Source organism: Anser brachyrhynchus (genome assembly GCF_964034855.1).
Source record: "Anser brachyrhynchus genome assembly, chromosome: 4".
Lineage (NCBI taxonomy): Eukaryota > Metazoa > Chordata > Aves > Anseriformes > Anatidae > Anser > Anser brachyrhynchus.
This window is the reverse complement of record NC_137698.1, coordinates 67,971,530-67,996,275: the sequence shown is the minus strand read 5'-3', so window position 1 is coordinate 67,996,275 and position 24,746 is coordinate 67,971,530. Positions and strand designations below refer to the sequence as shown.

Below are 24,746 nucleotides of genomic sequence, written 5' to 3'. Positions count from 1 at the left end.
TTCCCAAGAGATAGCAGGGAGCAGGAAGGGACTCATGACCCAGTTACCTCTGGAGCGAGCACAGCTACGTGCTATTCTATATGCAAAGCTCAGAGTGAATTCTCTGCCTCATCTCACATTTGAAGTTTTTCTGCTTTATAAATATGCAGCATGTTCAGCATCTTATAATTCAATGCCTTGCACTACAAGAAACCACAAATTGCTCTTTTTCTCAGACTTGCTTGTGTGTGTGTTTCAGTTAGAGACATCCATGTATGTTTCATTGCTGTGCAGATGTTTTCTCTTGCTTGAGGATGGAAGTGTTTGATAGTCAGAAGAGAAGTTAGAATTTGGGCTACTTCTGCACAGGACAGATTTGGCAGGGTATGTCTGGTCCCAGTGGATGCAGTTGGGTGGTGCTGCAAGTCCATTTCCAGCAGGAATGGGAGCTGTGCTTGGTAGCAACAAGAAAGGATGGGCAGAAAGTCGGAGGACATGGGTTTCGTTGTAGATGCACCATTTATCCTACTTTATCTTGTTAAACCTTTACCCTTTTATTGTTTGTTTTCACTTCCACCATATGTTTGTCGTCTTTGTTTGGATCATAAGTGCTTGAGGGCAAGGATCAGTCAGCAGTAGTGCCAGCTTTGAACACAACCACTACGGATTACTTCAACTAACAGATGATGATAATTAAAAGGAAATATGTTTCATTATTTTTGTCCTAGTGATCAAGCATTGCCAAAATCTCTGTACTTACATACAGGGATGTACTCCTATTGCTTGCTTGTATGTTTGTTTGCGATCATTCTATCCTCAATGGAAAATCCAAATAAACACTATGCTGGGTAGCACTGCAGCCAGTTTTTGTGACCTAGGAGGAAAGATAACTTAAAGCATGCTGTGAACAATCTGTGAAATATTTCTTGTATTTTCCAGTGTACTCGAAGTAAAATTCATCAATTACAGCTTGTGTATAAAAAGTAATTCTTTTTAATATCTAGCGAGAGTGAGCTCTGTAATTTCCATGCGCTGTTAAAGTCATATAGTTCAGGGACGTTCAGACCTCAAGCAGCATGGGAATTGCTGTGTGCAAGCAGGCACATGTATGTAGTATATTGCAAAGTCCCTGAATCTCAGGTGTTAGGTTAGCTCTGATTTTTTTCTTTAAATTCTCAATTAGATAATAGCTCATTTTTTTGTAGTGAAGAACAACTGCATTTTTCCATATTTAGTAAAATAAATATTTTTATTTTGTAAAGTAAATATTTTTTCTAAACATTTTCTAAAACAGGCTATGGAAAAAAAAAAAGCTCAAGATGGGTCTAGAAGAGTGCTCTGATCATGGGAGAATGGGAACAGTGTTAGATTGTATACTCTCTCCATACTTGCTGCTCGCTTTTAGTGAGAAGAGTGAAGTGAGTATAGAAAAAAAGTGAATTAATCAGGAACAGATCTGAAATCTTTAAAAAAAAAAAGCCATTTATAACCAATGGCACCATCAGCTCTAGAGAGTTTTCAGCCTGCTAATCCATTTCAGCGTGGCCTGAATTTGTTGCTAAGCTGTCTGGCTGCCATCAGCAGAGGCATTGACCTCAGTGATGTAACCTTGGTTAAACAAAACCCAAAGCAGAAAGATGGTGAGGGATGCAGCGAGGGCAGTGCTGTGGCTACCAGAACTTGAAGTTTCAGGAGGAGCCAAGGGCCTCTTCTTCTTCTGTACCAAGGGTGGTGTATTGTTACTACTGCCTTTACAATGGAGGAGTTACAGGTGTTTGACTTGTGTTGAGCTGAGAAATCAGTTTAAAACAGTAATGTTTTATGTCTCGTTGGCAGCAGGAGTGTCAGTGGTTGGTATACGAGCTGTCCTGCTTGTGCTGCCATCACTGTTATCTCTTGCCATTGCCTCCCCTTGTCAGTAAAGCACATGAATGAGGGGCAATAGTCTGCTAGTTTGTGCCTTTTAAGCCAAGTGCTGGAGTTTCACTGTAATGCTATCAAAAACATTTCAGCTATTCATGTATGAGTTTTCTTCTGCTGTAGCCAAGTTGTGAGACCATAGGGGAGGCTCAAAGCTTACAAGCGGAATTGTAAATACAAATTACTACAGTATTCGCCTGTGTTATGATTGTCAAAATGTAGATGATATAGCATTTAGCCTTGAAAAGCAAAAGGTCTAGAAAGTGGAAGGAAAGGCTGTATTAGAGGGAAAGCTCTTTCACATTTCCTGCCTATTAATTTACCTTTCTTCTGAGTGGTGCTATTTAGCAAAGTGCTTTCTGCCTCTCTGCCAAGCTGAAGCAGCCTCTGGGAAAAACTACAGAGGCCAAATCCTGACAGTGTCTGGAGTGCTCAGCCAGGACGTCTGGTGGGGATCCAAAAGACTGCGGGGAAGGATCTGGCCAAGCACAGACAGCACAAAAGTATTGAACAAAATAAAGTACTGTCATAAGGTTTTAATGCCAGAAGTCAGCTCCTGTAAGGTAGGGCATATATAATACTGTTAAAAGTGAATTCATGGCTTTAAACTTACTTGATTTCAGATATCACACCTCATGTCTGCAGCTTGTGGTGCACGTGAGATTATGGTTTCAGTGTGCAGAATTTGGGCTCAGGAGCTGAGTTCTTGAGGCTTGCTGTCTGAGTCCCAGGCTGTGTCTGCCAGGGACTCTGTGAAGTTATGGACCGTGTCAGGCACGGCCCAGGGACACCACAGGGATCTCTGAAGTCCGAGCTCCTCAATCGTCCTTATAGACAAGCTTCTTCCATTCCCCATAGTCAGTACTCGACAAACAAAACAATGTTTTATTTCATATCTGTTGTGAAATGTAAAAACATTTTGTGTAAGTAATAAACTAAAGGTCAACATTCTGCAAAAGTGGTGGAATTACTACTAAGTGGTGGAGTTACTACTAATTTCTGCTTTAGTTGATAGTCAGGTCTGTAAGATCTAAAAACCATCAGCTGATTCTGGCTTATCATCATGAAGTATTTTGAAACTTGATCATAATTGTATCTCGATGATTATGAAGCATGGATGCTTTTGTTTTGAAAAAAAAATAAAATAGCCTCCACCTACCTCTTTCTATGTAGTGTTTATAACAATTCATCCATAGTGAGCTAGTAAGAACTTAGAGAAATTCGTTAGAGCTTCACTGAGCCTTCTTTAAATTTCCACTTTATTCTGCACAAATAAGCTTGAAAAGATAGCTTTTTTTTTTTTTTAAATGGAAATTGGAAGATATTGAACTTTCTATGAAAAAGAAATCTTTAGATGTTGGAGGAGAATCACCTTTAAATGTACCTGCAGCTAGGATCAGTTCAATAGATTTTAATATGTTTTGGTGCAAAATATTCTTCAACCTGCATAGCACAGTGAACTTGCTGTGACTCTTGCATACAGTGCTGCATAGTATGTGTTGTTTTCCCAGCCCTCCCTCAGCAGCATCGGAGCTGAGATGTTTTCACATTTACACCCCTGATCAGTTTCTGTTTGTTGAAAGAGAAAAGAAACTGTTTCTTGGCAGCTTTGTAACCAAGCAGGCAATGACAGGATAGAGGATGGTGAACAGGGGAAGAGGGGAAAGTATTTTGGTGGCTTCAGAGACTGCAGGAAAAAATAAAATCTTCATGTAAAAGGCAGATGCAGTCCTATTCCTGTCCCAGCACTTTAGCTCAGGTTTAGCCAGGTTGTTCTCCATGCCATCAGTCCCCTTTTGAATATACAGGCCACCTTACTGCCTTCACACAAAGTTCGTCCAAAGCAAGAGCTACAGATTGTAACGTATTCACATGGTAACTGGGTAAGCAAGTATTGCTTTAAATAGCTCAGCACATCACTGTTACTCCAGTGATGCACAGTCCAGCTCTATATGAGCAATCAGGGGAGAGATTTTGGGCTTCCAGTTATCTCTGTGACTGCTTTTTGGAGAGAAGTGAGCTCTGAGCATCTCCTTCTGAAATCAGTGCTGTGCCTTCCTGTGCACAGGGACGGGGAGCGGGACAGCCTGTATTGAGGGGGTGGCTAGAGGGGTTTCTTCACTTGTGCTAAATACCATATGTTTAATTTGTCAGCTGCCTGTATTTTTAATTTTTGTCCAGCCAGTTAGAAGGTTTTCCTTCTTCAAGCCTTTTTTTTCTGGTGCTGCCCTGCAGTGCCTATAGGAGGTGGCATCACCGGTCCCTCTGTGTCCCTGCCAGCGGCGGCCCACCGCTGGACGCCCTGCGGACGTGTGAACATTGAGCCTTCTGCAGGGCGCTATTTTTACACGCCGGCGAGGTTTTGGCTCGCCTCCCGCCTGTGCGTGGGTGCTGCAGGAGTCATCTGAGCCCTGGCCGCAGTTGTGCCGGAGCAGCTCTCGTGACAGCGCACTGCCGCAACGCCCGCTCGTCCCACCGCCGGCTGCTCCTCACCACGAGCAGGACTCGGGAACGCGTGGGGGCATTTCCCACGTCCATGTCCCAGTAGAGCTGGATTAATGCGGGAATGCCGGAAGATACAGGTATGGTTGGATGACTCCACGTTTTTGGGAGCATGGACCTGAAATGACTTGTTTTTCATCCAGAACCGTGGGAACTTAATCACTGGTATTGTCACAAGAATGTTTATTTGGGGGTTACATGAAAATTCTGTAGAGAAAGATAGTTAAACATTTACTTCAAATTGTTTCAGATAATTTAATTACATCAGTGAAGATTATGAAGTTACAATGATACTAGCGCTTATTAGTTGACAGATCAATTTTTAAATTTCCCTATTATTATTGAATATTAATTGACTTTAGACTTCATTATATTATAATGGAAAAATACCGATCACTTCATGCAGATATATTGGAGAGCTGTTGCTCTATTCTTTCTCATTGCAGTCTCACTAGAAGCCATGCAAAAATAGCCTTTATATTGCTGCACTAACAGTTCCTAAAATTCAGCAGAGATTTCTTTCTAACTGTACTTGGATTCAGTAAATATTTTATTACAATGATGAGGGCAGGAGGTTAGCTTGTGCTAGGCTTGTTTATGTGATGCAAATTTTGCACTGAGCATATGGTGAGATTTGGAACTCTTGTGTGATGAGTGCTTGTGCTGTATTGCATGTCTTGTGTGTGCATTGCTTCGCATTCTGCTGGGCAACACTTCTCGTTCATCTCTGGTGCCATAAACTCTGAAATTAGCCAAAGAATCACAGGTTGTTTCAGTCTTTATGTTAACTGCCTGCTGTCCTGTATCAGCTATAGATTTTTGATTTGATTTTGATCCATAGGAAGTGCTGGAAAACGCATGCAGTCCTCTCCCTTGTGCCAAAGGAAAGGCACTGTGCAAGCTGTTGTTTATAAACAGTAGAAACAGGTTTGTGGTTCAAAAAGGAACATGATTCTCAAACTGTGGTATTTTGTCTTTTTGGACCACATTAGCGAATTTAATTAAATAGAGGCCTATCACATAAAGATTTATTGAATTTGCTGAATCGCCTGTCTTACAGAATATGAACTAAAGAGGGGAGCAGTAATAGGAGTAGGAGTCACGACAGAGGTGCTGGGAGAAGCTGTGAGCATTTCTGCAAGAGCAACCACAGGTGGCTGGTGCTGCAAAGACCTGCTTGGGAGGGCAGCTCACTTGTGCGTGCTGGGTGGGCACAGTTCAGCCCTCTGCATGGCTAGCTGGAGTTCTCAAGGGGCTATGTGATGTGGAAACGTAAGGCAACACTTTAGCTTTCCCTTTCTCCTTGTTAACTGTCTGTTTTGTTGTGATGGGCGAAAGGAAGAGGTATTGCATGATAACGAAAAGGCACCGCAAAGTGCACAAATGCATTATCCTGAAAAAGGTTTTAACACAAACCACTGAGAAATATGTTAGAACAGGCCACCATGGGATATTTAACGTGCTGTTGCAGGACCATCAAGATCTTACAGCCCCACAGAGCTCCTTAATGAATCACAAGTTCTTAGGGAAAAAAAAAAAAAAAAAAAAAAAACACCTTGTCTAAGGGAAATTTGTAGCTCACGCCCATATAGTTCTTCAAACACTGTGTGTATTACCTTATTATTTACTTATTACTGTATTATATTATCCCTGTGCACGTGCCAGCATTGGAAGTGCTCCTAGTCGCTGTATTTTACACACAAACATGAAGTGGGGAGGCAGCAGAGGCCAGCTTTAGACACCTAAAACCACAAATAATGCCTAACAGGACATTTACGGGCACTTCAATGCTTGTTTCCTTTGCTTTCATCTGGTGGTTTTGAGTCCAGCTCTGAGTGTTTTGATTGAAGCAACACCAGAAATGTTTGGCAAAATAATAACTTGAGCTTCAGTCTCTAATTCTCATCTGATTCTCCTCTAATCTTCCTCAGAGAAGATTGCAAATTTAATTCCCCTCCAGGCTGTCCTGAACCACACCCTCCCCAAGTTGCTAAAAACAGGGTTTCAACAATCAATACTTCTGTCCTGTTTCCCAAACACTTAGTAAGTAAATGGTATTTGTGTATCCTATTTGTTTATTTTGATTTTCAGGAACCATCTCTAGCTGTAGACATGACAAGGTTCAGTGTCAACACTGCTGAGATAATTTTCTCTTAATCCAGTTATGCAGAACAATATTCGTTTTCAGAATGATAACGTGTGGTTTTGGTTTGGAGTTGGAATGTGGCCTTTGGCTTTGCTGTATCTTTTATGAACCAAATATCTGATATTGGTAACTTTATATGTTATTCTAGATATTACAAATTGTTTTTTCTTTTTGCTCAAGCAAAATGTTTCTGTCTCATGAAATGAATAAAATGGGTTGTGAAGTAGGAATGTTCCTGCTGAATTTACAGACGAGCTAATAGTGCTGATAGTTATTGATGAAAAAATCGTGTAACTTTTCTTCTGATGGAGGGTTGCTATTTGAAGACAAATGCATTTACATGAGCCTGAAATGAAAGGGTTGTCCCTTTTGAACCCAATTTCAAGAAGAGAAGGAAAAAAAAAAAAAACACACACACACAAACAAAGGACAAGCAACCAAAAAAAAAAAGGCAAAAAAACAACCAACACAAAAAGAACAGGAGAGGGGAACCACCTCCACATCCCAACAAATCCCTCCCGTTTCTCTGGTTTTCCTTTTACTTTTGACTTTAGGTTCTGGTTCTACAGTATCCATCAGAGAACCTTGCTGAAGAATTAGCACTTTCCATTGATTGAGAGGTAATTGTTGGGACTGATTTCTTTAGGAATAAAGTATTTATTCACATCAATGTTGCCTATCCATTCAAAATGCGCTTTATTGTTTCTCTCACAACACTCTCGAAAATATCTGTATCACAGAACAGAAAGCAGCTGCCAAACCAATGGTTAAATTGTGTAATTTGGTCCTTTGTTATTTCATGCTTCTATAGTGACCAAGAGTAGGAAGTCTAATAAACATTTTTTTTTTAGAACAGTGTCAAATAATATGGAGTAAACGGGATGTGTGTCCTTATTTGTGTCCATACCGTGGTCAAAACAGGTGGAAGTCTTTATTATTAAACTTCATATTCGAGGTCTGATCTGAAACTGAACGTATATTCTTAAGCGTGACTCTTCTTAACTTTTCAGTACTTTGTGTCTACGCTCAGTAATAGCTTCTGTGGGTCCTTAAGTTAAAATAAAAGCACAAAACTGGAAAAAGCATTAGGGCTATGTCAAATTATGTAGTTTCTGTCCGTATGTTTCTTCATAACGTTTGTAATCCACTATGAAGATTTCTGTCATTTGGTTAAAAGACAACATGATAGCAAAGTGGTTTGTCATCCTCTGCGTGGACTAGTCCTAGATGAGATCTTTTGCCAAGGATTTGAATTCTCCATTCCAGGCTTCAGAGCTGAGCATGACCAGGGACTCGCAAATCTCCCTTTCTGCCACCACAGTTTCCTTTGTGCTACTTCCAAAACACTCCTGTCTCAGCTAAATTTCTTCTTCAGCCCCCATTGTTGCTGAATCCTATTTAGTTTAGCAATGCTGAATGAGACAGGTTTATTCAAAGAATTGGGGGGTTTTGGACCACGTATTTGTGGATTTTTGCAAAACTGTGTACCTGTCAGAAAATCCATCTCCTTGTCAGCCTTCACTCCAAAGTACTTCCAAGGTGCTATTCTTTCTTTTTAACATTGCAGTTTAATATATTTTATCCTATTCTAATTTTTCACCTTTATAAAAAGCTTAAGCAGTTTGTCTGAAATTTCCTGTAAAGACATGAGATTGAGAACACCAAATATGAAGAATGCCAGTATAAACGGGTGAAGTTTGGCAAAGACATAAGAACATTGAAAACATGATTTTACAATTGCAGTAAGATTTGTAAAACAGCTTTAATAATGTGTGATATCATTATCCTCTCTTCCCCATAGTGCTTGTAGCAAGTGTGTATGTCTAGAGCAAACAGAAAAGAAGTAAATCTATCTGAGGAAGTTATCTTATTGCACTTTTATTTTTTTTATTTTTTAAACAAACCATACTTTTGCCAGAGTGGAATGCTGCCAAACTGGGAGGACGCAAATTTTGGAAAATCAGGCATTTGTTTGTATTTCGAGTCAGAACGAATCATTCAATGTTAGGAAAGAAATTTCTAGTTTGATTACATTCTGCAAACCAAGGTATAATGTAATTGTTTAGTTTTTAATGAGCTCCTTATTCAATTGTGATCAGATAAGTAGTCTCAGATCATTACGTTCCATCAGTAATTCACTATTTCACTCATTAAATGTTCATTGTAACTTCTGCATTGAAGACTGATTTTGATATAGAAAGGCATAAAAGAAGAATAGTGAAAATTACCATTTGAACTTACTTTAAAATGACTCAGTACACATAAGCTAAAATTTTACGTTGGCAAATACTCTCAAAATTATGTCAATCATTGTTATTTCAACATAAAGCACAATATATTTTTAAATCTTCAAATGTAAACAAATATATTATTAATTACATCATTTTGTTGTGCTAGAAGAAAGTATTTGAAACTGTTCTTCAAAAGAACAGTTTTATAAAGAGCCCAAAGGCACTGTATTCCTTCTTGGTTTTTGTGTGAAATGTTGATTAGTTTAGGTCTGAAATGAGAGGAAAGCAAAATAATTATTCATCTAACATGCATATTTTAAATATGATTTGTGTTACTTCAATATTCGTAGAATTCCAAAAGAAATACTACATCTTTTTTCTTACAATTTATTTTATATCCGAGGTTGGTTTGTTTGTTTGTTTAATTCTATACCTTGATAAGAAGTCATGCATAATTTCCCCCTTCCAGTACCTAAAGGGGGCCTACAGAAAAGCAATAGGAAAAGGGATAATGTTTTTAACTAAAAGAGGGGAGATTTAGATTAGATATAAGGAAGAAATTCTTTACTACGTGGGTGGTGGGGCACTGGAACAGGTTGCCCAGAGAAGCTGTGGATGCCCCATTCCTGGAAGTGCTCAAGGCCAGGCTGGATGGGGCTTTAAGGTCCCTTACAACCCAAACCATTCCATGGTTCTGTGATTCCTGATTAGCTAGGAAGCAGAGGTTATAAAAATCATCATTTGACATGAAAAAACAAGGGAAAAAGGTTGGGGTGGTCAATTCTGTATATGCATAGTCAGAACGTTTTTTGTGTTTTGAAGAAGAAAAATATAGTTTCCTCTGAAAAGATAAGAATATTTTGACTGCAGTGAAGAGCAGTTAGTCTTGCCTGGCAGGGTGCTGCAGGACTCTCTGGTGGCGTGTCCGGCACCTCTGGTATCTTCTTTTAGGCCAATGTGTTCTGGCTAGTCAGCTATTTTTAAGTCTAGTATTTCATGAATTAAATGCTACAAATTTGATGCTTGTGTTAATAATTCTGGAGAAAGAAGCTTCTTCCCTCCACAGTTGTAAGCTAGTACTGTGCTCAAGAAAATAAGTTGTTTCAGTTTCTTACAGGGCTGGTACTTCCCATGTTTCAGGGTGGGTAGTTTTGGGCAGGTTGCAGTGAAGAGAAATTGTCATGTCAAAAGTTAAACACTGCAAAGTTCAGTTTCCTCTGTTTTCTTTGGAGGAGTAAGGCAGATGCTCATATTAGCTTGAACTGTGTGCACTGTTTGTGTAAGTTTGAGCATCTGCCTTTCTATAAACTTCTAATTGCTTTTTACACTGTGTTGTTTTTATTGGATATGTACTTAATTATAACCAGGTCTTCAGTAATAGCTCCAAAAATCACATTGCTTTGAACAGGACTTTTTGACAGTCAGAGAATGGGTGATTTTAGTAGACAAGACGGAATGCTAATGGCTGGTGAATAATGCTACAGGCAGCTCAGTCCCATGCATGTCGTAGGACAAAAACAAAACAAAACAAGCAAACGTAAAAAACCCAACAACAAACACTTCTGTTTATGGGAGTATTGTGTGTCAGTTTGGGCAAAACTTCCAGAAACTTCCCCGGGAAGGCTGAGTGGGAGGTTCAGCATCTCACTGAACTGCTGACTTGGTGGACACGGAAGGGGCTCTTAGGTGTCTAGAGGTGGCAATGAGGGTGAGAATGGAGGAGGAAGTGCAGCAAGGACAGACGTTAGAAAACCGAATGAGACTCTCTTCCAGATTTTGGTGTAATTTGTTATCATATATGTTTATATGGCAGTACCGTCACAGCCTCTCTGTATCTTCCATACCTATGGTGAAGATACAGACATCACCGTGGGTTTTAGGTTTTTGGTTTTAATTAAATCAATTCTGTGTTGTTGTTCTTGTTTTTCCGTCTTATTATTATTATTATTATATTTATTTATTTATTTATTTATTTATATCATACATCTTTCTGATGTTGCGACTCTGATATTGCAGTAGAAATAGAAATTAAAGGTCTTGGCCAATCTGAGTTTAACTCAGCCTCTTATAAATTTATTAATCATGTTGCAGCAGTCTCACAAAAAAAGTTGTTTCATTATGTGTTTTTTTGTTGGTGGTAATGGTGGTTTTTTGTTGTTGTTGTTGTTAATGGAAGAAAAGGGTTGTGCAGCAGTGACATTATTCCCTCACTAAAACCTGAAAGGGAAACATGTTTTATTCCCTTTTGTACTTAGTGTATTTGCCTATGAGAATTTGCACAATGGTGTTAAGTTTATTTTGAAGTACATTTTTTTAAAAATGAGTCACTTTGAAATAAGCAATCCAACCATGGAATAAACATGCCACATTAAAGAGGAATGTCATTAATTATGTAATTTACTTAAACTGTGATAAATTCTTCTGTTACTAATTTTTCTTCAGCTATGAAAAAAGGACATCTTTCGAATTACAGTACAGCCCCAATATAATAACTGTCATGATGTTTACTCTCTAGACACTTACTTACTAAAGGGCAATATAAAAACCATGCATATACTGCAGCTGAATTGAAAGAATAAGGTCATATCTCACCTGTTCTGCATAATATGTTGTAATGTCAATTTATATGGTTATATCAACAGTCTAATAAATGCAATTTCTAATTTACATCACAAGATGGCAGCAAATTTTTAATTCACTTAATCTTTTACTAACCTAAATAAGCCTAATCTCTTGAAATCAGTTTTCTTACAAAATGGTTATTTAATGATCAGATATACGTGTTTACAGGCATGTTAATGTTTCAAAGTATAAACTCAAAACATGTACAGAAATGTATTTCTGCCTTAAAATCAATTAAAAAGGTAATTATCTTGAATGGTAAAGATCGGTAGCTCACAGTGTAGTAGTTATTAAATCCCATTGAAGGTATTTTGTATAAAAATAATAGCTTTCATCTGCAGTTTTTGGGTACCTGAAAAGAACATACAACAAAGCAAGCAATTCAAATTTATGTTTGAAATGTTTGTAGTTATGAGCTTTGAAAGTTATGAAAGAGTCTCAGCTCATTCAGAAGATATTTTCTCCTTTGCTGGCCAATTACACAAATTAAAACTGTTCTATTAATATGACATGATTTGTCCCAAGTGATAAGTGTCATTATTTGTAGGTCTTACAGAAGATGGCTTTATTGCAGTTATGCATCTGATGGCCTTTAAAATGCTCTACCTTTGTTTTACCTTGCAGTTTCACAACCCCAGGCTGTACATAGCCAACTGGAGAAGCCATCAAGTACTGCAATTCTCTGCAATACCTGTGGAAACCCATGCAAAGGAGAAGTTTTGAGAGTTCAGAACAAATATTTCCATATTAAGTGCTTTGTTTGCAAAGGTAAGTGTTTGTGACAGCTGTTACTATGAATAGTGCATTAACACAGGACATGTGACTTCATGGTATTGGAAACTTCATAAAAATAATTTACAACACAATCCATGCCTGAGAGGATTTATCGTAAACTGTACAACTGCTTACTGTAACAGTGTAAACATCCTAAATCCTAAAAGTGGAGTATGTTTTGAATGGATATAAACCCTTGGATTTTACTATGGAGTTGGGACCTGAAGAAGAGCAGGTTGAGGGAACTGGTAATGAAGGATAGTATGGGGTAGGAGAAAGCTAATATTTATGGAGAAACTCCGACGTTAGCTCTCTCCCAGCTTTCCAGTGCATGCCATGGGGTGAGCCATTGCCTTGTTTGTTCAGACTGTCTTGTGTCACAGTGTGATGTTTGAACCCTACTGTGACCATCTGTGCTTTTCTGTTTTGGGGAGGGAACTACTTGGTTTGCTCCAGATAGGCACCTGGAAGGGATCTAATATTATATTTCTGTCATCCACAGTGTGTTGTGTCTTGCAAAGAAACAGGGAATTAACTGACAGACAAACATTCTGTAGGTACATGGTTGTTTGAAAGATTACCTGGAAGTTGCAAAGATCTAATCTGAGTGTACAAATGAATAAAATGTTAACTGACATTTACTGAATAGTACATCACTAAGCAGTACTTAAAATGGCATTTATCTGTGCCTGTAGCACCACCTAGAAATAAGAACATGGTCCCAGCTCTGTTGATGTGACTGTTTCCAAGAGACACTAACTTCGTAGGATAGAAACAATCTAGAGGGACAAAGATAGGAGAAGCAGGCAAAAAAAGTGATGAATCAACTTGCCAATGATAACAGAGCTGGTTACTGCTAGATCAAGGTTTAGTAATTTCTGCACTGCACCTGTCTACCAGGCAATGTGTGCATCTCAATAATAAATTGAGTGCTTCTTCAATGCTGTTTAAAACTTGAGCAAAAGACTCTCAAGGAAATAATCAGAAAGAAAACTGTCATTATCTGTCAGGTACAGTGATACTTTTATAAATCCCATTTATCGTGTTTAATACCTGAGTCAGACTTTAATGAGTAAGATAGATGGTATTTAATGTCCAGCTCAGTAATAGCATTTGTTGCAAAATTACACAGCAGAAAAGTAAGCATAATGTGCTATCCTAAATAGCAAAAGTATTTGGGTTGCCTATTCAGAATCAGAATGGTATCTGAAGCAGCACACAACCCATACTTATTCTTTTCTTTTTTAAAGTCACCTGTTCTTTTGGCTAACTTTATCATCAAATTAGTTTTTAATACCTTACTTGGTAGGAGAGCAGCTGATTTATTATTCGAGAGTCTTGTTTCCTTCCTGAAGTCTCAATAACATATTGGTATATCCTCCGTTTAATTGTCTTGATGAAGTCAAGTCCTCTTTTATACAGATCTGCTATGAGAAAACAAACTGACAAGTCCTATGGAAGGGACTATAGAATACATCCATGTGTTCATTTCACAGAACACCTTCTTTTGCAGGCTGTCACCCACAAATGCAGCAAGCTGATTCTGAAACTTTCACTGATCCTTTCACTGAAACCTTCCTGGATTAGGAAGTACATTAATCCTACCTCTCCTACCTGCCTGATAGAGATCAGTGGTAGTATGTTCACTTCAGGCAGATCTTGGATAAAATGAGAAAAAAGAAACCACCCCACTATATTAACAAGCAAGAAGTAGGGCAGCTTCTGTCAGCCACACATCAGACGCCCAATTACCACACGAGAGATGGTATAAGAGATGCATGGTTACACTGCTTCATGGTATTAGTAATTTTGGTAAATACTAAATTTACAAGTGATTTTTTAAATTAATTTTTGTTTTTCCTCATTAGTTAAATGCCATAATTCTTTTTGTTACTTTTCATTTCCATCAGTTAGCAGACATATTTCTGATATCTGTTTTTATTTTGTTTCTGGTGTTTTATGTTATTTATGAATGGTAAGTTTATTTCCAATGTGGATTTACCACATTGTTATGTGAGATTAGAAATAGACCAGAGAACTGAACATACATTTCACCATCTAATGTAATGATAAAAGAAAACTAGGTTAGACAAATGTGATTTGGGTTTTTAATCATGTGCTTAAATCAGTGGATGTTAAAATGTAGTTAATATGTTACGATTTAGCAAAAAATGTTTCTCAGTTCTCTTGGTCAGTTAACCACTTACCTCCCTTTAGGCTTGAAGGAGAGATTCATGCCACAACCCCTTTTCTGAACCCTTCTCTGTCATGCCACTAGACTGTTGTGCATGGACAGAGAGACTACCCTGAAAATATATTTACATTACAGTTGACTCCTCCCTGCAGTGCATTTATTTTGATGGTACTCAGAAATGTAGTTTGCCCCCTTTTGCTTCATCTGCCAAAGATAGCACCTCGAAAGGGGATGTCCATCCAGTGCAGCAGCAGGACAGTCCCAGGACAGCTAATCCTGGGTGTGGGCTGGCAGAGCTGTGTGCTGCCTGCGTCCTTAGGTTGACTGCCTCCATATTAAACCATCTCATAGCCGTCATCAGACAGCCTTAAGCTTAAGATCCTTTCAAGACTGCAGAAAATTGTTTCTCCACATGTATAGGTGTAACAGGACGAAGACCACAAACTGACTAAGAGATCATGAAGAAGTACAAATGACCATGTCTTGAGAGGTGTCTAGAGGTATTGGAAGTATGTTTAAATGACTTGATATGTTAGAAGTGATATTACACTCAAAGAAGTTGTGTATACTTTTTGAATATGTGTGAAATGTGAAACCACTTATCAGATAGTGTTGGAGTTTTGGATAAAATGTGAGGTTTAGTAGACAGGGCAGCATAGACATTTAGGTGTTTCATTTTTTTTAGGGTAGAAAGATAGTTTTGTGTATCGCTGTATTGCCATCTGATTATTCCTATGAGGACTACGAGTTTCAGAAATGCTCAGAATGGTAATGGCATGTATGTAGGTGCTGTTTACCTTTAAAATAAATGATACAACCATGCAAATCTAAGGAAGGTTAGTATAAAGTCACTCATTCCCATCCAGCTCTTCCTGAATTCCCCAGATAATGCTTCTAAAGAATTCTGAGAAAAGTTATCAAATGCTTCTTGTTCTTGAAATGATTGTTGTTATTATTCAAGATTCTTGTTCTTATTCAAGAATGTGAGGTACACATCCAGGTTAAAATAATGTAATGGAAATACTGTGAACACCTGCTATTTTTGTCTAACATCAAAGTTTAATAAGATCTATGGAGGTAAATATGCATGATTAGCAATGCTTATACTCGTATCTATTTGTATATATTATTTACTGTTAAAGTGCACAACTAATCTGCTAGTAAAAGGCTGTAGGGAACGTGCCATTGAGTCCCAATTCAAATTTTCACTCAGTCTTTAAAATATCTCCCACTTTAATCAGGTTTAATAAAAGTGCAGTTACAATTGAAGAAAATGCCTTTGAAATATAAGGCAAACATTTTCTTCATTAGACTTCAAAATATTTAGTTCCCTTACTTGCAAATTTCAATATTATTTCCTACTTCTGTAATGTAAAGCAACAGGGAAAACGAGAAGAGGTGATCAAATATTGACAACTCAGACAATAAAACTCAAACTAATTGCAATGTCTAGTTCATTCTGAGAGTGTCTGTCAGGACTGCTTCTCATACTGCATACTGTGTTAGGCAAATGCTCACCTGGAGCTCATTTACAACAGCATAATTTAGTGATCCCTGAGAGGCACAGACTAACATAAAATTGTAGATAGGAGAGATGTAGGTGCTGTGATTATATTATCCTGAATAACCTTTTTGGCCCTACGTAAAGATAGAAATTACCTTGTTCATAGATGTTTCTCAAGTTTTTCTTCTTTTGTGGTGTAATAGCATCCTGACATTCACAAGGTAGAAGTAGCCTATGGCAAATGCAGTATTTAGGAAATAAGGAAGTCTGAATCAAAGCCCAGCATTTCTAAGGGTATGGGTAATATGATTACTATTGCTTCATATAAAACCAGAAAACATACTTTACAGTATTTTATATACTCTCTATATATAATACTTTATATACTTGAGCAGACTAAATAATGGAAAATCCATAGCAAGTTTGCAAATCAATTTACATGCAAAATTTCTGTAGCCTTCACCCAAGTTAAATGGGAAAGTCCTGCAAAGCTTGTCTTTGTACAAGATGGCTCATATGTAAGATGAACTGGTTTGGTCCCCAAAAAAAAAAAAAAAAAAGAAAGAAAGAAAATAAAAACAATGCGACCATTGTGCTATATAAGCTTCACTATGTATGTATCCATAGGTTATGTCGCTTGACCCCTAATCAGAATTCCCTGGATTGCTGTCTTGTTATGGATGCAGAATGTGCAGTCTTTCATGGCAGCATGGCTGTTAGGTTCAAATACACTTTTTTTCCCCACGTATTCTGATTTATTAGTTTAATTAACCTGGTAGAACATTTCACATCTTCAGCTGGAGTTAAGTAAGTGGGTCAATGTTTATCTTGCAGCAGTACAACTTCCTGGAAATTGTGAAAGAGCCCTGGTCTGGATTTTTAGATCAATATTAAGGCCATTACATGCATGCTTTTTTCATTAGAACATACAGTGCAGCCTGGATTTATACCATTTGTTGTGAAGCCATGTTAATGGGAAGGGCTAGGACAGAATATTTGTTGAAAAGGTTTAAAAAGTAAAGTAACTTGGTAGTAGGAGTGATTTGTTTGTTAGATCAAATGCATCTGCTAGGATATAAATAAGTATGTTAAAAGCTATGCTGTGTGATCTGAGGGACTGGTATCTGAACATAGCTAAGGGGTTTCACATTTCAGAATGGGAGTCATTTACGGGAAACTCACTCGTAAGATTTCTGAGTCCCAGCTTTTGGCAAAGCAGTGGGGTTCGTGGCATGTGTGGTATCTCAGGCACTGGGTTGATATGTGGTGGCTCTTGTTCATCAGGCACTCTCAGCAACATGCCCATCACTTCCGAAGTCCTTTAGGATCTTGCAATCCCACACTAACTCAGTATAATAGGGAAAAAACACACTTTTGACACAATACTGACAAAGTTTTTCTTTGACAGTACGGTTGGTGTAGGGCTGATTTAGGAATGTCGTGCTAACTTTACATTTTCTATCACTGAAAAAAAATCACTTCTGCCAACGTACAAATGATCTACTGCAGTGGCCAGTGGTTATGTTGTGGTTTGAGATTTTTAAACTTTAAAAATCACTAATCACTAGCTTTCTAAAAGCAACTTAATAATTAAAGCTTGCTTTTATTAAGTATGGAAAAAAAAAAAAAAGGTAAGTCAATCACAGAATCATCTAGGTTGGAAGAGACCTCCAAGATCATCTAGTCCAACCTCTGACCTAACACTAACAAGTCCTCTACTAAACCGTATCACTAAGCTCTAAATCTAAATGTCTTTTAAAGACCTCCAGGGATGGTGACTCAACCACTTCCCTGGGCAGCCCATTTCAATGCCTAACAACTCTTTTGGTAAGGAAGTTCTTTCTAATATTCAACCTAAAATGAGGTCTCTGTATCATAAAGTAATTGATAATTTTTCTGTTGTTTTAATCACTTACTCTTATTAGTTGCAACCTTTCTTTGGATTCATAAAGAACATACTGAAGCCCCTCAAGTCTTGGTGGTATAGCAACCACATCAATGCTTTAGTGAAAGCTTTGCTTCAAGGCGTATATTTCTTCTACAATCTAATGATATATTTTTTTAAAGTATCATTCATTAATTTACATAATATTTGTAAAGTTTGGTGAAAGGGACAGAGTTACAAGTATCATGGTTGCAAGTACTGGAAAAGGAATATCTTCCTAATATTTAAATAGAGCTTATCTAACCATCAAACACAAGAATCCAAACTTTTGTTATTTCTGGTTTCCCACTAGATTCATTTCATTCCATAAAGACACAGTGTGTGGGGCCTTAGTTTTTTTAGGGCATAGTAAAGCTGTACTTGCTCACTCTTTACACCTAGGATACTGCCCAGTATTTTCTTACTAATAGACATATACATTTTTCTTTAGTCCTTCCATTGCCTTACGTTTAGCCTTAATCCCATCCTTCTAGTCCAAAGATGGAGCAGTTATACTTGAAAGTAAAGTGCTTGTTGAAAACACGGATCAGATTTTTAAAGAAGTTATTGCTGAAACTTTTGGGGGATGATCCAAACCACAGATACAGCCATGTGCATAAGGCAAAACTGAATGCATTTTAAAATGATGCTTGATGTTCATTAAATGAAGTGTTGGATGGAAACATAAACTTTGCAGGCAGTAAAGTTATTATTCAAATAAGGCAATTTTGAGCATACATAATTTCAGCCCACATTAGATAGTGTCACCCCCATGAAAAGCCTGTAATTCTGTTGAATTACTCAAGTTCTCTTCTTAGGGTGAAGTTTTTACCCACGCAAAAGATGTCAGTGCAAAGTTGCCTCAATGGAGAGGGACTTTGTATCATGCTTTTTCACACGGAGGTACAGCAAGGATACAGACACCATGCTGGTGTAGTTACTGGGCATTTGAGTGTGCCAAGGTGATGGGAGGTCTGCACAGAGACACAGAGCTGTTGCATAAAATTCATCACTGCCACAGTACTGTTATTGCACCTCCTGCTTTCTGCGACTCATTAACACCAGACCATCTGCCATATCGGTGCGTAGTCAGATGAAGCACTATTTAATTTGCAAACCTGTAATTGGCACCCAAAGCATCATTATAAAAAATTAGAAAATATTTAATGTTTTCGCTTTACATGTTTGTTTGTTTGCTTTTAAAAAAAGGAAAAAAAAAGAGACTCGCTGTCTTAATTAGTCTGGCAAATGAGAGCAGTATTTTGTCAGAAATGTCAAAGGTGTTAGGAGCTACAAACCGGACAGTTTTTCTAGATTTCCTGGTAGTTGTTGTGGTATCTTGGAAGAGCCATGTACATAGTGCTATCTCTCACGTGTAACACTATGTGAGAGCTTTTATAGGCCTGTTATGCTGTCTTTAAGCTATTGGGAAATTCTGCTTTGCAGGAGGGAAGTGGAAAATTGACATGCACTAATGCAAAAATTATTAGATATGTAGTTCCAATAAATTAAAGGAGTCAAGTTACATAATGCACAAGAAACTCCCCAAACTCTCCTTCATTTTAATTAGTGCACCTGAGTCTTTAATATTTCATCAATCTCCTAAGATCACTCAGGATCTCTAAGGGTTTTCCTACACTGAAGTATGTGGCTCGAGAGCTAGACTGTTATCAATGCTACACATGTACGGTGAAATGTTGCAAGATGGAGAAGGTATATTCCCACAGTTCTCTGTGTCTTATCTGCTCCAGAAAGCTGTTCTGGTTGTACCATGCTAAAGCTGCCTGCTTGTGTGTTCCTATTAGGAAGCGGGGGAAGGGTCCAGCACACCTGTTCTGATGCTGCGTGCTCCTTCTTTTGTTTGCCACAGACTTTAAGAAATGACATGAGATTCCAGTCCTCGAGATTACAGGTATTTCAGGTATTATGAGGCAGAAGACTTCTCCAAAACTTCTGTGAGAAGTTTACCAGGACTCATCAGCACCAAAGCACAGAGCAGAAAGCATCACAGTTATCTTCTGGAAACTGGTTTAGACCACTTCAAATTAATTGCAAGTCAGTTTGAAGTTAAGTCAAGATTGTAGCAGTGGAAGCTTGCCAGGTGATTGCTGTTGTTTCTCACAGGCATAGTGGCCATGAGAAATGTTCCAGAAATAATAATGGGCTTTTGGAGAATGGGCTCCCAGACTGCATCAATGGTGTATTTCTGCCAAAAGAGAACTATGTTGGCAGTATACTTAGCGTATCATTCTTGGGATCTTAGTCAGCCACCAGGATCCATCTCAGAGATGGAGGGGAAATGCTAGAAATGGACTTAAACCACGGTGCTGAGGAAGAAAATTTCCATTTAGCTGTTGGGAAAGCAGCTGTTTTTTTCCTTGTTTAGCCTGTAACATTATGGTTGTGTTTTTCTTCCTTTTATTTTCAGGGACTATGCCTCTCTCTTCTGTCTTGTTTTCATGCCTGGTTGCTTGCGTCAGGCAACAAATGGGAAAGGAAACAATTTAAAACAAACAAACAAACAAACCACCTTCATACGTGCATTTACAGGTTGATAAGCAAAATGCTTGCTTGTTTGGCAGACTGAAAGCAGAACAGCTCTGCTTGGATGACAAGAGGACCAGCGCATTTTACTGTTACAGCCTGTTGTAGCATACAGCAGCACAGCAAGCGCAGCATCCTCTGAGCCTCTCGGGACACAGCTGATTTTCAGGCCCTGCACACAGCCAAAAAATTAATCTTCTTTCACTAGTCTCATTTGAAAGCAAGGAAAATAGAGGAGTGCAAAAGGAATACTGATGGAATGCAATAAAAGGGCTAGCAGTGTGCTTAAATTTCCCTAATTAATTGCTATTATTTATCTTTATAGGATGTAGGCCTTATGTGATGAACCACCCATACAGAATTGTGGATTTAGACTGTGAAATCACACGGCATAAATGACGGTGCTCCAGGTGCTGTTACAGACACCAGGCTGGGGGGAAAAATAGCCTTTTTCTAGCAAGTAGAGGAACCCCTCAGATCCGTAGGAGGTATTTTGGTGTCAGGTAACTGGAAACCATCTCCATGAGTGGAAATACCGAGCTGTGGGAGAAGGCATCCTGAGGTACCCTCTTCAGAAACAGTGCAGCTACCTTCCTCTCAAGTCCCCCACCACATGCTGGTACTGGTTTGTTGCCAGAGACCATAGCAGGACACAAACACTTGTTTATTCACTGCTTAAAAATTGCTCCTAAAGCCAATTACCATTCAGTGTGGGGCATTGCCTGGCTGTGCAGGGTAATGCCATGACAAGCAGCTTAGTTTGTCAGTGTCACTGTCTCTTTATTATAACAAGTACTATATTTGCAATGCTTTCCTTGTTTCAGTAAGAAGAACTTCAGTAGTAGTGGGAAGCTGTTTCTAGGTTTTAAATAACCCTACCTCCAGATACTCATTTCGGGTGACAAGTGTTGGGTAGGAGTGGATCTGTGACATAACGCTGATTTCCTATCCTAGAAGAGTGAGGTCTGGTGAATGCCTTCAGATGTGCTCCCCAGGCCTCCTTCAGGTTTCCTTTCCCTGATTTCTTGTTTCTGCAGGTGTGCAGAACCATCTCAGCTGGGCAGTGTGTCTCTGTCCACATCTGCAGCAGGAAAAGGGGCAGCATCTCACCCAAGGGAGAGCCATTGGGTCTTTTTTCAGATCTTCTCAGCTGTAAACTGGAACTTCTTTTAATATTTAAGCCAGTGTTTAACTGGATTCCTAGTGTTGTCCTCTGTCAGCTGGGTATCAAGTTAAATCGTATCAAATGGTTCAAAGAGTGCAGGATGTAGTGAGGACTCATGACTTGGGCTGTAGGTGGCAGAGCATAGCGGGTGGGGGAGCAATGTGCCAGGAGCAGGGGAGGGTTGTGGAACTTCACCCACACTGCTAGGTCGCGGGGTGAGTGGGAGGACATAACCACGGTGACTCTGTCCTATGCCCCAAAGTCACTCATGAGCTACGTTTTTCCCCATTCATGAATAAATATTAAGATTTTGCAGAGGGTAGCACCTCTGTGCACTGTCACATAAGTGGTGTCTGTTACGGACACGTGCTAAAATAAGATACAAAGGAAGGGCCAAAGGCCCATTCTGCTCAGTTTTCTGTGCAAAAAAAAAATAATAATTAAATAAAATAATTATATATATATATATATATATATGTTAATGGACTTTTTTGCATAGCTGTTTCATAGCTAATCAGTTTAGAGGAAAGTCGTAGAAGGACTGATGACCATTGTCAAGAATTGAGATTAGGGGGACAAATGTGGCATCAATATTTATTAAAAATTACTTTAAACTGCTTAGAATGCTGAAAAAAATATTAAAAGTGATGTTATTGATACAGAAAGTAAACTGCTGTGTGATAGCTAAGCCTGTTTGAAAACTTTTCATCCCAGCTTTTTTCTGTGATTAAGTATCTTACAATGTACCTGATGTTTTTGCCTGAAAAACCTCTTTTCATTTAAAAGCAAAAATTTAAAAAAAAATCTTTAGTATGGCACCTGTAAGATTGCTTCAGCCATAATCTTCACAAGCTGTGTTTTTACTGACATAAAAACAGCTGAGTTTATAAAAGAAATATTCGAGGAAGTTATAATACTCTTCCATAAAAATGTTCTTATAATAAACTGAATCAGTAGTTACAAAGATGTACACTGATGAGGTAATAGCCTTGCTGAGCGGAAGAGGTTATCAAATCTCCAAAGAAAAATAAGTATCTCGGCCAGTAGTGACATTTCAATTTGTTACAGATCTAATTGGTTCCAAATAAATTTTTACTATAACCTATTTATATCAGTGTATTTCTACTACTGTATTACACAGAAAGCAGTATTATCCCTTCCTATGCACTTTCCATTATAAGTATAGCATTCAAGAGGTTGACATTTTGTGCGTTATTGGGGAACAGTTGAATAAGGTTGTTCAGGTTTTTCTTATATTGTAACATTCATTAAGTGCTGATTTATGGAGGGTGACAGATGCATCTGCTTAATTAAGAAAAAGCATTAAATGAAAGAAATGTATTTTAAAATGTTGATATTTGTATTTCACGGATGTATTGGATTTAAGGTACACAATCCCAAAGATATTTAATGTATGTATATTTATAAATATATGTATTTATAATTACCTCCTAGCTCATCTCACACTTCATGCTTTTTATTATTCTGTGATATTTCTTACCCTTAAAAATAGTCTCTTTAAGCTAACATTTCAATCAATCACATCTCATAATCCCTTTTTAATATTGCTCAGACTTAATACCAAAGCTGTAGAGATCTGAGGCCTTTTTTCCTTTTTTTCTTTTTTTTTTTTTTTCATACTTACTGGTTTGCTGTTCCAAATCCACTTGCCTGTGATGGTTAGAAACACTTCTATTAATTTCCTCCCTTGTTCTTGTGGCAACATTCTCACTGGGTGTAAATACCTCTTCATCTTTTCTTTAACTCACTCTGTTTCAATCTCAGATTTATGTTTAGATATTAGTTGTTTCCTCAGGTTTTGCTACATTTTGTTTTGGTAGGCTAAACAAGCTAAATTCTGCTTTTCTCTTAAAATAGGCTTTCTTTTTTTCATGTCATCCTGATAGCCATCCTTACACCTGCTCTGGTGTGAATCAGTCTTTTGTGAAAATAACTGAGAAATTTATACCCTATGTGCTAGATGAGGTCTCACAAGGTATAGTGCCTCCAGTACTCGCTAACTCCATGGGACCTACTTGGCACAGTGCATCCAAAGCATTAATGACTTGTAGTTCTCTGATTGCCAGTATTTGCAAGTTTTTTCTTTCCTTCTGCCTGCTCCATGTCTCAAGGCATACAGCCCCCCCTTACTGTCATGATCCTCTCCTTTGCATTAGTGCAAAGGGATGTGGAGTAATACACAAGAAGCCAGGGTAATTGTAACCTCTGTGGCAGTGATGGGAAAGGCAAGTACTTTCAGGGTGAGACAGGGACCCGTCTAACTCCAGTGGCAGGGCTGTCACTGATGCCACCTGCCCAGAGCCTCAGCAGTGGGGTCCTGTTGACAGCAATGAGACAGAGCCTGTGTGGACCCACGTCAGCAGGAAAAATATTGGTTTGTGTTTGCTGCATAAACAGGTGAGTATCAGGTGGGTAAAGATTGCAGGACAGAGTAGCGACAGATAATTTATGAGTGCATTACAGTCTCCTCATCATCTCCTTGTTTTGGAAGCCAAGCTCCAAGTTACTTTTGGATGGCGCAGGCAAAAATGTGTAAGTCGTTTCCTGCCCCGCATCTCCTGCCAAGCTTGGTCTGTGAGCGGCTGTGGCAGAGGGCTGAGGGGTGCCGCTCACCTGGTGAGGGTGAAGGCAACGGGCAGTTAAAGCTTTTTGGAGCATTACGAACATCCACCTCATTCTCCAGACAGCTGCTACTTCATTGTGCATTTTGTACGATTTTGTATAAAATCTGTCTTTACTTTTTGCCAAAGCATCTCTGTCTATGCTGCAATCTTGTCTTCATAGTTCAGATGGCTATAGTAACTATTAATCTTATGATATAATCTTGCCCAAAACAGTTCTGGGTGGCTTTTTCCAGTTGCACTCTAGAAAGATATGCCACTGCTGGCATAAAGAAGTACTCTATAGGGAAGCAACCTCTCCCTGGTCCCTTCAAAAACATAATTATGTCCTTTAAATTTCTTCACTTATGACCCACTCGGCAAGCTTAATCACTATCTAATACAATTTAGAACTATTACATCATTAATATCAGCTCAGCATGCTGCTCATCCTCGTCTTAAATCCATATCTGATTTGTGTTTTTGTCACACCAGTACATACGTGGGTGAAATATATCAACAAAAAGAAACTTGTAACACTTAACAAGTCTTGTGAAGAGTTTGTACAAAAAATGTGTCATTACTAAAAATTAGACCAAAGGCAAAAGAAAGGTGAGGAA

The 24,746-nt window shown here is 38.4% G+C and overlaps 1 protein-coding gene across 34 annotated transcripts in view; it reads left to right on the top strand.

Annotated features, from left to right (window-relative positions):
* The window catches only part of ABLIM2 (actin binding LIM protein family member 2), a 142,390-nt gene that overhangs the window by 25,667 nt on the left and 91,977 nt on the right, over window positions 1-24,746 (top strand). For 28 of the 34 annotated variants that reach the window (XR_013951267.1, XR_013951268.1, XR_013951269.1 and 25 more), the window contains exon 2: window positions 12,025-12,168. Coding sequence is in view for 24 of the 34 variants with exons in the window: in XM_080592031.1 (XP_080448157.1) it covers window positions 12,025-12,168 (144 nt within the window). In the remaining 10 variants the exon portion in view is untranslated. Of the gene's footprint in view, window positions 1-3,998; window positions 4,482-12,024; window positions 12,169-24,746 lie in introns of those variants that run through there. The other 6 variants (XR_013951275.1, XR_013951276.1, XM_080592051.1 and 3 more) reach the window with 6 other exon arrangements.